This window comes from Pinus tabuliformis, chromosome J (assembly GCF_031772625.1).
Source record: "Pinus tabuliformis cultivar Carrire ecotype Pingquan chromosome J, CPIR1, whole genome shotgun sequence".
Taxonomy (NCBI): domain Eukaryota; kingdom Viridiplantae; phylum Streptophyta; class Pinopsida; order Pinales; family Pinaceae; genus Pinus; species Pinus tabuliformis.
In genome coordinates, this window is record NC_142295.1 from 738,212,365 (window position 1) to 738,231,187 (window position 18,823).

General features: G+C 37.2%; 1 protein-coding gene across 4 annotated transcripts in view; it reads right to left on the reverse strand.

Moving 5' to 3' along the window:
* Window positions 1-18,823, reverse strand: part of LOC149228836 (DExH-box ATP-dependent RNA helicase DExH3-like) — a 374,845-nt gene that overhangs the window by 82,619 nt on the left and 273,403 nt on the right. For 3 of the 4 annotated variants that reach the window (XM_089378388.1, XM_089378389.1, XM_089378386.1), the window contains 3 exons: window positions 1,202-1,486; window positions 891-960; window positions 551-699 (listed from right to left, as the gene is read on the reverse strand). In XM_089378388.1, coding sequence (XP_089234514.1) covers window positions 551-699; window positions 891-960; window positions 1,202-1,486 — 504 coding nt within the window. The remainder of the gene's footprint in view (window positions 1-550; window positions 700-890; window positions 961-1,201; window positions 1,487-18,823) is intronic. The other variant, XM_089378387.1, reaches the window with a different exon arrangement.

Consider the following 18,823-nt stretch of genomic DNA (forward strand, 5'->3'; position numbering starts at 1 on the left):
GAATAAATCAAAGTTTGAGTTGATCACTTTTACTAGTACACAGAGAACACAACATTGCAGCTGACACATTATCCAAACAAGCTCTGCTTCAGTATCATGAGTTTCTTTTATTGGAAAACGTTCTTGATGGAGTCTCAACTAAAACTAGACATAATATTTGATCAGACAAGTACTTGGATAATCATAGGTTTTAAAAAGTCTCTGAATCAGTGGCTGAATCTTATTTATTTTTCATACTTTTGGTCCTTCTATAATTTCTTGGGAAGACTCTAACTATGGCTGAACATTCGGATGTGATTAGTAGTTTCTTAAGTGTAGGATGAAAAATGGTAGACATACAGATAGTGGAAAAATAAATTGGACTTGGGAGATTACTGGTTAACCTCCTTTTATTGTATTATGTGCTTTGGTACATGAAGAATATGTTCCATGTTCTCTTTTGAATATAAAATGTGATATTTTCTGGGGGAAAGGACTAAACCAGGAACACATAGACATAATGCATTGCAAATCCACAGTTAGTCATTGTTACAGTAAACACTCAACTTACATCCTTTTTATCATGAGGCAGCAAGAAAGGATCTCTGACACTCAAGCCTGATACAATGGTGAGTACAGGATCTAAGCAGCGGAAAACAGCTCCAAAAATAAGCATTTTGCCAAGTTTTGGATCCACTGGAAGCATTGACAAGTAGTTCCCTGCCAAATGAAAACAAATACATGAAAGCTTCTTACCCATGCTCTATGAAGGTGAAAACACATAACCTGTTCCCATTTAAACACTAAGATTCTAAATGGTAAACACCATAAAACATCACAGATTTGGAAGCAAGTAGAATAAATAGAAATTGCAAAGAACAATGACATTTGTAAGAATAAAATATGCATACCAAGGTTAGTTAAATTTTCCTTGTCATCCAAGGCTCCTATCATCTTTAAGAATTCAACTGCATTTTGAACCTAAAACAAAAAGCTAAACTCAGAAAATTTATAGATTTGGCAAAACTAGCTTAAGCTTAACAGTACTATCACCAGAAAATAAAAGCATTAAAATAACTACACATTATATCAGCAGATCCTACTCATCAATTTACAGCCCAGAAGCATTTAGTTGGAATCTTTAAAATCTTTCCAACCAAATACGTGCACTCTTCATACAACAAAAGGTACCATTACAGAAAATACTGCTGATAAAACATACTGCAAGTGCTTCTGGTGAAATGCGTGCACTCTTCATACAACAAAAAGTACCATTACAGAAAATACTGCTGATAAAACATACTGCAAGTGCTTCTGGTGGCTGCAATGCTCTTGATAAGAATTCACCAATGCTTCCAAGCTGCAAACTTTTAATTTGCAGACAAAGAGCATGTAGCGGTGTCCTCAGGAGCTCTGGCAGTTGATATTCCGCAAAAGCATCATACACACATCTTGGATAGAGATGATAGCATTCACCAGGCTGAACACGACCAGCTCGGCCTCTCCTCTACAAGACAAATATCACAGGATTCCATAAATTCAGTAAGAAACTACAAACTGAAAAAAGTGAGTGAACATTGGAACCAAAGAAAATTCAATTTAAAGCTCAAACATGACCCTTAATTAATCATCCTTCCTCGTCTTATATACAGCACAGTTGCTTCACTTATGCAGGAGTTCAAACATTTCATAATGAGAAAATTCTATTCAGCATAGAAGATATATGCAGTTGCTTCAAAATTCTGTTTCCTTGTGCAGGAAATGCAATTTGTGAAAAAAATCCAAATCCTTATTTCCCATCTCCTTGGACTAGGTTATATCAAAAGTCGAACCATTTCATATTAACAGAATTTATGGTTCAGATCCTAATGTATGTATACTATGGAGAAAACATTTCAAAATAACTAATGGTCAACAACATGTGGTGTGCTATGTTGACACCACCATAGTGAACAGTTATGGGCTTCAGCTACCAATACTATAGTAAGAGTTGGTAAATCCACTCCACTGGTGTAATGTTCCTAATAGAAATTTTACAGAGATAACCAAAGACATGCAATCAATTCAACACAAATAATTTTCAGTAAACACTCATGAAACAGAAAATGCTCCCAGAACATCAAAATGGGCAATTTTATATATAGAACAGTCGTAGTACAATGGAAAATGGAAGGAGTGCACCTGGGCTTGCACAAGGTAAGCTACAAGCCCCAGGTGCTCAATGTATCAGTGCCCAACTGCTGTAGAAGTCTGTCCTCCAGAAATCTGCGCTGGCCCAGTATTTCTGCACTGCTGGCTGTCTTGAGACCCTGATTCGACCCCTCAGATCTGCCCAGAAAATTCTGTAAAATTAGAGCTGAGATCCTTGCCAAAAACCCAGAAAGGGTTTGCCCTGGTTTTGACCTCCAAATTTGGCCCCAAATAGCTTGGCCCTTCTCCATAACCAAAAAATTTGACCTGTAGCAAGGAATGATGTTTGTTGCTCCCAAAATGCTAGAAACCTTCCCAAAATTACCTTCCAACCAAAATCCGGACAGCCCAACTCCTCAATCCTTCACCCAAGACTCCCCACACTTAGCACCCACAAGTGACTACGCAGGCCTGTAGATGATGACGCAGTCCCCACATCCAGAAATTCATACTGAGTGATGGGCTTCCTCTTCTCCTGCAAATCCTCCTCCTTTGACTGGAATTTGGCCAAGAAACACCCCAGCAACAATGTAATTCCCAACTCCAGCACCACACTCCCTCAATAATTGTGTGGCTTCTCCTTCTACGTCCCAGCTGAACAAGAATGGCGCGATGCCTATGTGATGTCTCTCTCCCAGCGTCCAAACAATGATAAAAGCCTTCCTAGGGTTGAGCTTCACTCCTTGGGAAGCTCATGCTAAGCAGCACTTGTAACTCAAGGTCCACGGAAGAAAGGTTGAGCTTCACTCCTTGGGAAGCTCATGCTAAGCAGCACTTGTAACTCAGCTAAACAGCTAGAGTAACAATTGATTATCAAAATGTCAAAAGCCCCAAATGATGCTTCTTCCCTCTTATTTATACTTGCTAGCCCTTGGTCTCATGTGGGTCCCTCCTATGACTTCGACCTCCCTTAGACAATTCGAACTCTCTACCAAGTGGTGTGTATTATTTTGTGGGAAGGTGGCCCCCACATTCCAATAAAAAGATTTCGACCCACATTTCCTAAGTATTTTCTCCAAAATTGCCTTTAGGCCAAAAATCACAAAATTTATAAAATTGGGTTCTCCTTCCTTAGTACAATATTTAGGAAGGGACATTACAACTGGGCACACGCAATATGTCACAATAGCAATAAATTGGCCACAATATTTGAAAAGTAACATATAACTAATCTCCTTTTTCTTTACCATTCAATGAATATACTCTGTAGATAGCCTAGATTCTGGAACCACATAATATCTTCTTTGGGATGGCCATAAGAATAAGGATCGACTACTACATTGCTTGCACATTGGCATGCAAGATGATCATTCTATCATTTATGTTTGGTATCTTAGCATGCAACAATGCAGCTTTCTTACAACTTTACAAAACGTTCTAAATTCTTGCATCCTTCAAAAAATTATGTAATTTCCACATCAAAAAGCAGCTCTTTTGAGGATTTCTTTCCGACTCTTAATTATCTGGGTGGAGGAAAAGAACATGCCATATTATGATATTACTGACCATTGAGCTTAAGATCAGAAGCCCTGGGTCATTCTCCTGAGCACACAAATAAACTTGCCATATTAGGTAATTATATACTTTTGATTTCCATTATGATTTTATATTCTAGGATTCATAAAGCATGAAGGCTTCATAGATAACAGCGATGTTGTTTCCCATATTTTCTGGTTGTACTATTTTAGAGCCTAAGTTATCATGAATAGAAAAACATAACTAATTTTGCTTGTGGATTTCAATTAATCATATATAAGCACAATAAGCTTCAATTATAATATTATCCCAAGATACAAAATTCAATTATAATATTATCCCAAGTTACAAAATTCAGAGTTCATGTAAATGTAATGTAATGTAAATTTATTAATGTCCAACTGATGACCATAAAAGTAGGTCAATAGGACTGAATAAGAGTACAATCAATATGACTACAATGTGGGAGAGCAAGTGCATCACCTAAAAAAATGCTAAAAATAACATATAGAGAGAAACAAACCAGTGGTACTGCAGCCACAACTATAATGTCCCCATTTTTGGGCGGTTGCACGAGGCGGTGGAAAAGACAAATGAATAAAGTAATTATTTAATGTCAATGGGGCTAAAGCGACTTTTACCAAGTGGCATCAAATAATTATTAAAGCAGGCATTATAAAGTGACGAGCAAAACCTTAGGAGTTGCTTAAAAATCAAAATGAGTGGGAAAGTAATTTGAATTCCCAGAAAGAGGGGGGAAAAGGAAAGGGAGTTTTAGAAAGGAAAATTGACTTCACTCCATCATTATGCACTTGTCATTTTGGAGAGAGGGTTAGAGAGCATAGCATCTTATCTATTCCTTAAATGAAAACCCTTGGATTGAGAGTTGGTTTCAGTGGATGATCATCCACCCTCGCTGGTAGTTGGAGAAGAGATCATGTAGATCCCTTATCGGAAATTCACTACGAAGAAGATCAGCACAGTCAAGGATCTCATCGTGACAGATCTTAATCGTTGGGGGGATCCATCTTCCATCAAGCAGAACACGGGTGGTTCTTGGGGGACCATGTTTGTACAGACAACAATTGCTTACATTGGAGATCCTTTACCTAGCCATTACAAATTCCTCCCCAACTGGGTAGTTCAGATTGGCAACTCATGGATGATTGACAGCACTAAACGAGAGGATACCGGTTGTCCGTGGTTGCTTGAGCGCATTCCAGAGGAAAATTTTCATTGTGAGTATGCATAGGATATAGTTGAGCTACCTGTAGGTTACAATCTAGCTAGTCGTGGTTGTCAAAGTGCCCACAGGGAAGATCTTATCGTTGTGGGTGTTTGCGGGTGCATGTAGAGGGCCACATTGCTAAGTTTTGACCTTGTAAGTAGTAGTATGAATACATCTAGAAGCGTCGATTGTTGTGTGTGTTAGTGGCACTAGAAAGAGGGTCGATCTGCTCATAGATCAATTATTTACTTGTGTAGCCAGGTGATCAAGGAATAGTCGTGCATGAAGGGAGACCAAGTCTATCCAGGTTGCGTAAGGCATAGGGACATTGCATCTAGACTGAAGGAGAGCGAATTGCATGATATGTGACTATAGGGCGAAACAGTGGGGCCGCATTGGCACCAATCAAATTGATTTCATGTTCATGAATCCCTGTGCACATGCGAGACGGTTTACAGTGCTTGTGACTTGGAAAGCAAGGGTGTGGGTGCCAGGGTGTTTCCAATTAGATCGTGACCACTTGAAGGAAATATAGGATCGTAACAACCAGAGTGAGGAAATAGGGTATAATCTGGGTGTTGAGCAAAGGAGGAATGGGTCATATCATCAAGCAATTGCATCTCTCAGCCACTAGAAAAAACGAACTATGGGTCCTTTCGCAACTAAGCAAGTCATGGTGTCCATGCTAAATTAATATGGCTGAATTTCATGTGAGGAGTCTTGCAAAAAACAAATTTGGCTAGCAACTTCTAATTCCATCACTTGATTAGCTATGAGCTATCACAAGCTTGTACTTATCAGTTGTTCATTGAAATAAAAACTCAACATTGTTTATATATTCATATTCTAGTTATTTGTTTAATTGTATTTGGGAGTGAAGTCTGGCATGCTTGTAAACTTGTGAGAATCCATCAAACCATTTAAATCATAAATAATCCAAAAACATATCAATCAGCAAGAACCCATACAATTACAATAATGGAGTCAACGATAACCATTGTTATCAGTTTATAGCCCAAAGTGATCAGCGACTTTGTAGTCAGTTTACAACCAATAGTGGTCAGGGACTTTATAGTGGTATCAAAGTTCGTAGTCCTACCAGCCTGTAGGTGGAATTAAGTTGATGTTCCAGAACTCCAGGTCAATGTATGCAAAGTATATGTGTGCATGTTAGGACATGTAAGTGCATGTGAATGTACGCATTGTTAAATGCTTCCAGAGGACAGAAGTTATGTTACACGCAGGAAACAGGAGTGGTAACAACTTTCAATTACATTTTGAATAGGAAAAAGATAAATATCAAATTCCTTCCAGGAAGTGACTAGAACATATCCAGATCAGTTGCAACATAATACTAATTGTTTCAACGAGGAAGATGAAGTCCACGCAAGAGTTGATGCTAGAGTTGTTGCAAAACCTTCTAGCATACAACAAGAATCTTACAAAATTGTTAGAAAAACCCTAGCAGGTGGTACCTCACTTATAAGTTGACAAGAAAAATTAAGCCAGTGGAAATGATTTTTCCAAGCAACACAAGTGGAAATGTTTGAAACAAGAAAAGGGTTGGAAAATTGGATCGCAAGAGGATGGTGTCACAGATTTATATGGTTGGAACTCAAATGACGAAATAACGAGTGATGAAACAGTTAGGGAAACTGGTAAGATGGACTGTATGGCAACAAATGAGCCACATTGGAAACCAAGGAAGAACACTAGAGAAATTTTGCAATGGCATAAGCATTTTTGGTACAAGGCAAATGATGAGGAAGAAAAATCAGATTTTGCTTCCTGGATAAAGGATGAGTGGAAAAGCAAAGAAGAAGATGAAGCTAACACAACTTTACTCCAGTGGGATGGTACAATGGCTCATGATGAAAGAGAGTCAGATAGTGCTACAGGTAAAGGCTACACGGGATGCTTTACAAGTGATTTAGAAATTATGATTGATAAACAGGATGTCGAAATGGATTCCTTTGATGACTCGATGTATGATTCTAACATTGTTCCACCTTTACATGAGAAATGAATGACGGCATTCAGTGAGTTCGTTGAGTTCGATGATGAGTACAGGTGTCGACCACTAGAATAGCACCTGATGATTATATGAAGACTCCGTGCCCAAGGATGATCCAGAGGACACTTGTACCATCAGATATCATCAGTCAACAGAGTTTTCTAACTCTACTTCTATTTTCTCATCATCTTTTTTGTATCCAAATTCCACACCCTACAGGGAATTGTAACAACTGATACTAGTAATGATGAGTTTTGAGTATTTAACAGGCCTATGATGCTGGGACTCGATCAGCAAACGAGTACACCTTGTAGTGTTTTTTTTATCTGGTTAATTATCCATTTTTTTTAGAGGCAGATAATTTTCTGGGTTTTTTCACTCACGTTTTACCCCAAAGTCGAGGTGACGGTTTGAAGGTTGAGCCCCTGACACATCTTAGTGTCTAGAGTCGATGTATATTACCATACTAGATCATGCAAAAAATTTCGTAGAATTTGGTTAGGTCTAGGTAGTCATTTTTTAATTTTTTAGATTTCCCGCAGGTCAAAAATTGCAAATAAAATTGTATTTAAATTGTAATAAGTGTAATCTAGAGAAGTTGTAAGGGGTATGAGTAATCAAAATTACACCTCTCACCTTCAACTTTCTATTATAACACACTTGGAGTTAATAATGTGTTTTGGACCCTCAAAATCCACTTTTCCTAAGTTTAGTGGGAAATCTAGCAATTAATTAAGCCAGAAATTAAATAAATGGAGAAAAATAAATATCCACACATGCTAAATGTTGTGAAAATGAAGTGGAAAATTATGGGGGAGTTAAAGTGAAGTCCCAAGGTGATGTGGACTCCTAAAATCAAGGAAAGTACATGTGCTCAAATAAAATCGAATTTCTAGCATTAAATGAAAAAGTTGCTTGGAAATTCGAATTTGTGAAGTTAATGCACATTTTGGAGGATTTGGGAGAATATTTGGGGGAGAATTTTGTGAGAAATTGTCCCCACATTGGTTACCACCCATATACACTTGTCATTCCACCATAAAATTTGAATTTGACACATAAAAGAAGAAGAAAATGATGTCCACTTGCCAAAATTCGATTTTTACACTTGGCATTGGAGCTCCATTCAACAAATTCGAATTTCTCTTTGGGATTGTCACCTCATGCCACTTGTTTAATCACTTCTACATTGGGATTGGCTTAATTGCCATTTGTCATTGTCATTCTTCATTGGGATTTGCTCCCAACTCTCTATATAATAAGGCCATGGGCTCTCACATTGTATCATATTGTTACTAGCTATAGTGCTTGCGAAAGCGTTGTTGCCTTGTACACTTTCAGAAATATCAATAAAGACTTTGGGGTTTCATTCATGAAGTGTTCCTCCTTTTCGAGTGTGATGAATTGTTGAACATTAGTATAATTCTTTTTACTCATGCTTTGATCTAATTTGCTTCCATATGCTCTTGTAAATTTGTTAATGTAGAGCTATCTTGCATTGACATTTGATTTAGAAGTATGCTCTAGGTATAAAATGCTCTAGTTGGTTTTAAATAAATCTCTAGAGTTTCTTATCATTGTTTATTGCTAAATCTATATGGAACTAATTCTTGATTGAAATTTTGTAAAGAGAACATCTTGTTGGGATTACAGAATCAAGCGTGAGGGGAAGTCTTTGGAGAAACCAACCCACTCTTGATACATTAGGAGCTCTCATTTGTTCTTTGAACCTTCATAGTCTTATCTTACAAAGTGGTTTTACAGAGATTTCGACACATAGCTTGTACACAAGCCGAGAACTTCTAAATTAAAATCTCTTTTAAAAAAACATTATACTTCATTTCTCTCATTTGCTATCTGTTGACCACTACCGGTCAACTACCCATGCAGTACACCCCCTTTTTCTTTGCAAAAAGGGATAGCGCTTGATCGACATGACCGTGCCATCCTGCAGTCATCAGCAGCTTAATCATTTTAATTGTAAACCCAGTCTGCATGTATGAATTGTAAATAATCTTAGCAGATATGAGTCGTGTATGTAAATTGCCTAGGTGGACCTAACTTTCTAATGGTAATCTACGTCCCGGAAGGTTTTTCGTCTCACCGATCCATGATCGGCAGAGTTTTCCTTCAGCCTGACCCCAAAGCCGGGATGGATTTTGTCATTCGAATTTTAGGAGAATCCTAGTGTGTTAATCTGCTAGATTATAGTTGTGTCGCAGAACTGGGTGGTTTATGAGGGTCTATGTTAAATGGGTTTTTCCCCTTAAGATGTAAAATTGTAAAAGTCATGATGTAAAGTGTCTTGAGGGTTGGAAAATGTTTTAATCCCCCTCATGAGTCCTAAGTCCTAGGTCCTAGGGAATTTTTTCCAAAGGCTAAGTTCGAGGATCCATTTAGAAAATGATTTAAAAATTAAAAAATTAAAAAATAAATAAATAAATAACTGAAAAATAAAAAATAAAATAAAAATAAAAATAATAAAAAATTATAAAATAAAGCAAAAACCCTAAAAAATAAAATAATAATATTTTGAGTAAATACATGCAAAATTTCATTTTTTTTAATGAATTCGACGGATGAGATTAAGAGATGTCTTGATCCTCATCGACGGTCGAGATCATTTCGACATGGATCACTCGAACTAGCCGTTGGGATCATTTCCTTTAAATAGGGTGCTGGGGTCAGTTGAGATCATATTGGATCTATGAGTCTTGTACTGAAGAAGCTCTCTTGTAATCTGTTTCTGGTTAATAAAAGAAGACTTTGGGGTCCAAATCTAGCTGGTGTTACTCTCTGGAAGTGCTGTGAGCTAATTTAATTTCTGCATATTTTATTTTTCAGCCATTAATAATAGCTTATTGTAGAGTATTGTGAGCACAGGTATCTTGTTCACTTGCTAGGGTTTGAATGCTGTTAGGGTTTCTGAAGTAATGGCAGGTATCTCCATTACTTTTTGAGATCTAGCAGCATTTTTGCCCTCTTTACTGATGGTTGTTTTGAGCTGCGCAAAAAACCCTTACTGAAGAAGATTGGTGGGCATTTGGGGAAGTTCTCGGCTGAACCAGCCAACTCCCGCAAGCATTTTTTGCTGAGCCCAATTGGATTTGATCCTGGGTCTATCATTCAGTTTATTTTTTCTAATTTGCATGAGATTTTCTGAAGTTCTTCACAGTGAAATCTGAAGTTTTCGATAATATTTCTGCTCTTATTGCTAAATCTGGCTGTCAAAAAGAGCCAAAATCTGTAAATTACTCAGCTAATCTGGGGTTTCAAATTTTGTTTTATACAGTTTTCATTAGGGTTTTTGTTTCCTTGCAATTACAGGTTCAGGGTTTTTCTTCAGGGTTTTCCGGAGCGGGAAAGATTGAAAATTTTGTGATCAAGTTACTGAATTTTAATCTCTTTTGTTGCCATCTTCAGCTTCCCAACCTGCAAATCTATTTTCAGTCAATGTGCTCTCTTTACCAATGTACTGCCAGACTTGCGTATTTGCCTCATCCCACCTGCAATTCAACTGTGTGACTTTTTGCCGGCAAAGGGAGGTGCTGAAACGTTTTGAAAGGAATAGCATATTGATCTTCTATGCGTGGGCACAACTGTGTAAAAGCTTTCCGGTGTAACCATTTTCGTCCCAGGTTTTCCATCAACGTGTTATGATCTTTGTACAACCAAACTCAAGTATTGTTACCTGTGTGTTGTTCGCCCTTCCGCCATCCTCAGAGTCAGCCAGTGGTGTAAGCGTAAGACGTATATCGTACCAGGTAAAATTCGATTTATACGAAAGGCATATTTTTGAATGCTGTGAGCATCAGGTAAGAAAACCGGTTTTAAACAACTCATTCCAGCAACGGCAATCCGTCCGCCGTCAAATTCCTTTGCTGGTAAGAAGAAAGCCGTGACCCCTTCTTGCCGTCGAAAAACCCTCGGGATCTCCATTTGTTCGCAGTCAAAGTTCTGTAAGCATTGCGTAGAAGGTAGCGTCTGCGTATCGTTTTATTCAGCGTGAGAGCTTCGGGTTAATCAGGTAATCGTAAGTTATCCGTCGGGCCAGGTAAATTCCTTTGCAATGACTGCGTGTTGTGAATTGTCCTCGGCGTGAATCTTTTTGATATCGTATTTTGTAAGTTTACTGTCATTTGATTGTCTCATTGATATGTGCGTGGTTTTGATTTGTATTTTTATTTAATTTTTCTTATATAAAAATCGAATTTCGTTTCTTTATGTTAGGAGTTTAGTTTTAACTTTAGACATATAGTTATTTTAAGCTTTTGATTTAGTTTAGTTTTTTTTTAGTTTTGATTTTAAAATACGTTTTAATTTAGATTTTAATTTAGAAATAATATTTTTATATATAGAGTTTAAATCTCATTTTTTTTAGGCTTTGGTATAGTTTCGATTTCTTTTAAATTTATTCCAAAAAAAAAAAAAATTGAAAAAGTATAAAAAAAAATTGTGGAAATTTTCTTTGCCAGATCCAGTGGTTTTCGGGAAATTATCATTTTGAGATTCAAAATTACTGATGTGGAATAAATGTTTATTATCTGTACATGAATGATCATCTTAAAGATTAGCTACATGTGGCATCTGGTTAATGATTTATGATTTGCATGATTGTTTAAAGCATCTATTGAAAATTTTCTTAAATTACTGGATATTGCAAGAACATTGTTGTTTCAACTGATATCTTGCGTCGTTCTAGCTTTCATGATAAATGCCTGCTCTGCATGGTTTATATTGTTGCAGCATCTGATAATTAAACGATTAAATATTTACTCCACAAGGCACTGGTCTTTTAACTTTTAAATCCATCTAGTGCTTATCATATCGTGTCTCGTGTCTCCCAGCCCAACTGTTTGGCAGTTGGTCTTCATCATCTCATAGGGTCTACCCCCTTAGCCGCGGGAGACAGGCTTAAACGGAGGGATCGGGGATCAGAGTGACAGCCCCTGATCTGAGCGTTGTCGTGTCAATCTGCGCGACAACACTATCTAAGAGCTTGAAGATGGCTAAGCAAAGACGAGAGTTTAATCTCACTCTTTAGCTTAGCCTTTTGTAAATTCTAATTGTACATATACATTTTATCTTGCTGATTTTTCTGTTAATATTTAACTTATTTTGCAGCCATTGTTTGGATTGTTTGCTAACTCTTGTGTGGCATATTTTGAAGAGCAACTTCCCGCAACATCTAACAAGTGTTTGCAGGGCCTTTGGAAAATGTTGGGGGTTCGATTTCCAAGGATTTCATGAACCCTTTTTGAAGCTTATTTTGGCCAAGTCGAGTTCACTAGAGGGCTACCCATTTTCCTCTTTAAGCTGTGGGCATTTGGAGGAAACTCACACCTTGTTTCCCTTGCATAAGTTCTATGAGATCTTGTCACTACTTTCTCAAGAAAGGAGGTCTAGTGTCCAAGTTTCAAGCAATTATTGTGAGGACTCTCTTTGAAGTTTAATTGAGGACTTTGAAAGGCCCTCTTCTCATTGTAATATTAATAAACGATCTAATTTGCTTGTGGGAGCTTGGGATTTCTCCCATTGTATCCTATCTCCCCATTTAGAGGGAGGCTTCTCTTGGGCGGATTGACATTTGCATGGTTTAAGTTTTCATACTCCATTCACTTACATGCATGCTTTAATTGGGAATTAACACAACTTCACTATCACATTTCATTAAGTTAAAGTTTGTTACAATTTCATTTGAGCTTTGCATTCTCTATCTCATTGTTGCCTGAAGCTACAAGCTTACACTTTACTTTGGGCAATTCATCCTTTACATGCAAGCATTTTATATTCTTAACAAACTTTGATTCATTTCCATTTACCTTGGTAAATTGTTTCATGAGCACTTGAATACATGCTTCGTTTTTATGCTACATTGTTATCTTGAATATTGGAGCAATTTATTATCATTGTCTATTTGAAATAAATTTTACTTTCAAGCAAATTACTTGTATCATTTTAATTCATTGATGAAACACATGCAACACTTGTAAGCTAATTTTATTCCTCCAATTGAAGTTATAATTGCAACTTATGTTGAACACTATTTCATTTCAAGCACTGCAAATCAATATCTTTGAAGTATTTGCATGTAGCATTATTTTAATTTGGGGTATTAACACAATTTGCATTTCATCTAAGCATTTTAGTATAGGAAGGCTCCAAGCCTCATTAAAATTTTACCTCCAACATAAGTTGGTTGAAATAGACATCTTAGGGATCCTCTACCCCTTTATTGACTCCTCACTGTGAGATCCATATCTTTGGGTGAGGGTGAGGTCTGAGAATTAAAGAGTTAAATTGTAATCTTGTTGTAGAAATAATTAATTAAATTAACCAAGAGCACTTTCCATTACATTTACCTTACTTGTCTCTTGATGGTTTGAGTTTTCATATGCAAAGACTATTCCAAAAGCAAGTATTGTAATCATTTCAAACAAGTGTTTTCTTTTCATGTTTCAAGTCTAATTGCATATTGATATCTTGGTTTAGCACTTCCTTTCTTTTACATTTCCAAGTTAATTACTAATTTTTGGGTTTTGGCAAGATATGTTTCACATGTTTTGATTTATAAAATTGATTATCTCAAAAACATTTTGTATCTTACATATCTTATGCTAACAATTCTTATTTACATTTCAGGGTTACTTTGTTTTCTCTTTTGAGAGCATTGCATTTTACTTTGAGCAAATATATCTTTAAATTGTTGAGCAAATTCCTTATAAGGCACTAGTTTTATGGTTTTTAATCATATTAATGATTGGCATTGTTATTTCAAGTTGCTCACTTCATATTTGCTCATAAATCCTTAAAAGTAATCCATTTTCACTATAACTCTCCTAGAAACTCACATCTTTTAACTTACTTTTTCATTAGGGACCACCCCCCTTAGCTAACCTAGGAGATAGCTCAAACGGAGAGAGTCGAGATTAGTGTGACAGCCCCTTCTCTGAGTTCCTTGCCACCAACCACACCTTGTGGAGTTGAAGGCTTTTTTCACTGACTTGTAGATAGGTATAGGTGGAAGGGTCAACACATTTGGCGCCGTTGTCGGGGACAAGTCTTCTTGTATCTGGGAGATACGACTAACTTTTGGTTTTTGCATGTTGGATTTTAGAGTTAGATTCTTGTTCAAGTGGCGACTTGTTAAGTTTTGGGTATGTTCTATGCTAGAGCAATTTATTTGAATTTTCACAGTTAGCAATCACATCAGCATTAAGATAAACTGCAAATAGAACATAAATATAAATCACAGAAGACAAGCCAAGGCAAGAGGACACAAGATATGGCGCGAGCCAGGTACAAACCCCACAATGTGTGGGGAAACCCTTTGATCAAATCTTCTTTTATCTTCAAATTTCAGCAGAGAAGGAGAGAGAGAGAGAGTACATTTACAACAGAAGTCAATACTTTGACTTATCTAGATCTAGCATAGATCATTTCATATCATGATGAAATCAGTTGAAGACATTCTGCTTCAACTGATTCTCAAGGTGACTCCTTCACCTATCATCGTGCTGCATCTCGTCCATTTGCTGCACCTTACCGTGAAGCACCATCATGTTGCATCATGCATCATCATGCTGCTCATGATCTTATACATCATGTTGTCCATGATCTCATCTATCATGCTGACTATTCATCATGTTGCCCATGGTCTCATACATCATGCTGTACTCCAAGTCACTACTGCACGTCACTGAGATCCATATACCAGATCTCTAATCCTCTTTTCCATCGCTGTTGAGATCCTCCTCATTTCAGCACCATTGAAGCCATCATTATGTGGATTGTTGCAAGATACCTTTGTCATCACTGTATATTTGTTGAGACAGTGATTCTCATTACTGCTTTATTATGTAACCCTTGTCACTATTATGCTGCTGAGACTTCATCTTTCCTTTATCATTTTTGCCAAGCAATATGATAAATCCTGTAGAGCAGATCTGCTCCAATACTCACATGAAAGAATGTGAGATACCTCCTTCAGATCATAGGTATGCTGAGACTCTTCTTTATTGCGATGACGTTATTGATTGCTCTTGGCATCGAGGTTGTGACTGCACTGAAACCTTCTAGGTAACTGTGGCTTCTTATCTCCGTTTCAACGTATTCCAATCTGCGTATGACCTGTGTATATTGCGTATGACAGTGACAATGGTATATATGTATGATATGCGTATATACGTATATGACTGTGACTGTGATGCATATATGACTGTGGCTGATATATGCCCTGTGTAGGACTGCGTATATGCGTATCTGTGACAATGATATATGCCCTGCGTATATGCGTATAACTGTGACTGATATATGCCCTGCGTAAGACTGCGTATATGCGTATATGTGACAATGATATATGCCCTGCACATATGCGTATAACTGTGATTGATATATGCCCTGCATAAGACTGCGTATATGCGTATCTACTTGCACGAGCAGCGTATCTTGACTGTGTTGATGTGTATCATGACTGTGTTGGTGCGTGTATCCATGAGCAGCGTTTATGACAGTGTTTGATATGTGTATATGCCAGCACGTGAATATGACAACGTATAACCCACACGTTCACTGTGTATTGAACCCAGCGTTAACATCCACACGTTGACTGCGTATTGAACCCAACGTTAACATCTACACGTTGACTGTGTCTCCTTGGCAACGAATTAGGGCATCATTTGCAGCTAGGGCTTCATACTAGGCCTGCTTTCTCCTTCTCCAAAAACCCAGACGTGGAGAGGAGATCGCATGAAGAGTGTGTCACAAATGACATCAAATCCTCATCTATTTATACCAAAAACGTAGAGGTTGAATAGACACGTCGGCTGGGCTTCTAGAGCCTACATAAGAGCTGGTCGGCTTGATAATAATTACATAAACAAAATAAATTCATATCTCCATAAATACTTATCGGAATCAGATGATCTTTGGATCAATCCTACACCTCTCGACGAGAGGGATCCAATAAAAATATCAGCTACCATAAATAAACTGATCCACATGGAGTTTGGCCCTAGTTGCCAATTTAACACGACTCCACTTATTTCATTTTCTGCAAGGATTTATGCTTGAAGCTTGCTTCTTGTAGATTTCTTGCTAATCTTGGACAAGAGCCTCTCTCTAGTATCCATTTGCTCTTTTAGGGTCAAGCAAGCATGACATCATGAATGATTTGTTCGCCCCTTGTGATTTTACTAGCATTTCAGGCTATCCGAATTTCATCCCGGATGAAGCCATTGAGGCTATTGAAGAGTTGCCTAGTTTTCTAGGTAACAATGCCATCAATACTAAAACTCACCTTAGGAATTTCCACCTTTGTGTGAGCAAATGGTGCCATGATATTAACCATGAGGACGTTAAAATGAGACTTTTCATCCTTTCATTAAATGGCAATGCAATGGATTGGTTCATTGACTTACCTGCTAACAATTTTGATTCTCTAGAATCAATCATTGACGCCTTTGAAGAAAAATATGGAGATGAAAAAAAGATCAAGGCGAAAGCAAATGAGAATGATAAGGATCTCAACAAGGGGTTGACTCAAATGATTAAGGATATGCAAAGTTCAACTCATTAAGACCATGGAGGTAAATCATGCACAAGCAATAAATTCCATGGAATTCAATCATTCTAATCAAATGACCTCTATTCAAAATAGGTTGCTCGCCATGGAAGAAAAACAAGTACAATTAATCAATGCCATGGAAAGGAATCATGCCAAGGAAATAAGTGTTATGAAGCCTAATTAGGTCACTTTTCATAATAGGCTGGATGAAATGGAAAGATTACAGGTACAAAAATTCCAACTTAGGGTAAATGACGAATGGGAAAAGAACAAAGAAACAAATCATAAACCTACTAATCCACTGAAGCAACCTTCATCTCATTATGAGGAGGTCATTTACTCCATTGAAAAATGGCTAATTGATGGAGACTTGGATAGCAAGGAAACTGAGGAGAATTAAGTTTATACTTATGAGATTGATCCATCACCCATGTCAGAGCATAAGCAGAATGGACAAAGGCAAGTCAAAGAAGTATTGGATACTTCGAATTTTCCATCAGAGCATCTTCAAAATCGAACAGAAAGGTCTACTTTGATCACCTCAACATCAACATCACAATCTATTAAGAAGAAAAGAAAAAAGCGAAAAGGATTTGGTAAATCTGATGGCCATGTACAACACAGTGTTGGGATCAATCAAAGTCCTCAGATATTCAGAATTGGACATGGCACATCAGAAAAACCACCCATGGATCTGCACGAAAGTAAGCAGGTTCTCAGCACGAACTTCATTGAAGACATATGATGTCATGGGACATCTTTTTGTATCATATTTCTAACCTTATCCCTTGTCATTTTTGTTTAAGTAGTTTTATTTCATGAATAAATTATCATTTATGCTCTTAGAATAAATTTCCATTTCTTCATTTCTGTACTTTCTTTCATTTGATGATATTTTGAATGGATACTGTTGATATATGTCTTTTGTCGGTTGATGCAGATACCAGGTTCTTGCACAGTATCACTTTGTATCTAGCATGCATCCCCATATGGAGCCAAATGTTGACCACTGGAGTGGCATCTAACGATTATATGAAGACTCCATGCCCAAGGATGATCCAGAAGACACTTGTACCATCAGATATCATCAGTCAACAAAGTTTTTTGACTCTACTTCTATCTTCTCATCATCTTTCTTGTACCCAGATTCCACACCCTACAGGGAATTGTTATAAGTGATACTAGTAATGATGAGTTTTGAGTCTGCAATAGGCCTAGGATGTTGGGACTCGATCAGCAAACGAGTACACCTTGGAGTGTTTTTTTATCTGGTTAATTATTCTTTCTTTTTCAGAGGCAAATAATTTTCTGGGTTTTTCACTCACGTTTTACCCCAAAGCTGGGGTGACGATTTGAAGGTTGAGCCCCTGACACATCTTAGTGTCTAGAGTCGATGTATATCCCCATACTAGATCACACAAAAAATTTCGTGGAATTTGGTTAGGTTTAGGTAGTCATTTTTTAATTTTTTAGATTTCTCGCAGGTCAAAAATTGCAAATAAAATTGTATTTAAATTGTAATAAGTGTAGTCTAGAGAAGTTGTATGGGTATGAGTAATCAAAATTACACCTCTCACCCTCAACTTTCTACTATAATACACATTGAGGAGTTAATAATGTGTTTTGGACCCTCAAAACCCACTTTCCCTAAGTTTAGTGGGAAATCTGGCAATTAATTAAACCAGAAATTAAATAAATGGAGAAAAATAAATATCCACACATGCTAAATGTTGTGGAAATGAAGTGGAAAATTATGGGGGAGGTAAAGTGAAGTCCGAAGGTGATGTGGACTCCTAAAATCAACGAAAGGACATGTGCTCAAATAAAATCGAATTTCTGGAATTAAATGAAAACGCTAGTTGGAAATTCGAATTTGTGAAGTTAATGCACATTTGGGAGGATTTGAGAGAATATTTGGTGGAGATTTTTGTGGGAAATTGTCCCCACATGGGTTACCATCCATATACACTTGTCATTCCACCATAAAATTCGAATTTGGCACATAAGAGAAGAAGAAAATGATGTCCACTTGCCAGAATTCGATTTTTACACTTGGCATTGGAGCTCCATTCAACAAATTCGAATTTCTCTTTGGGATTTTTACCTCATGCCACTTGTTTAATCACTTCTACATTGGGAATGGCTCCAATGCCATTTGTCATTGTCATTCTTCATTGGGATTTGCTCCCAACTCTCTATATAATAGAGCCATGGGATCTCACATTGTATCATATTGTTACTAGCTATTGTGCCTGCGGAAGCGCTGCTGCCTTGTACACTTTCAGAAATATCAATAGAGACTTTAGGGTTTCATTCATGAGGTGTTCCTCCTTTTCGAGTGTGATGAATTGTTGAGCATTGGTATAATTCC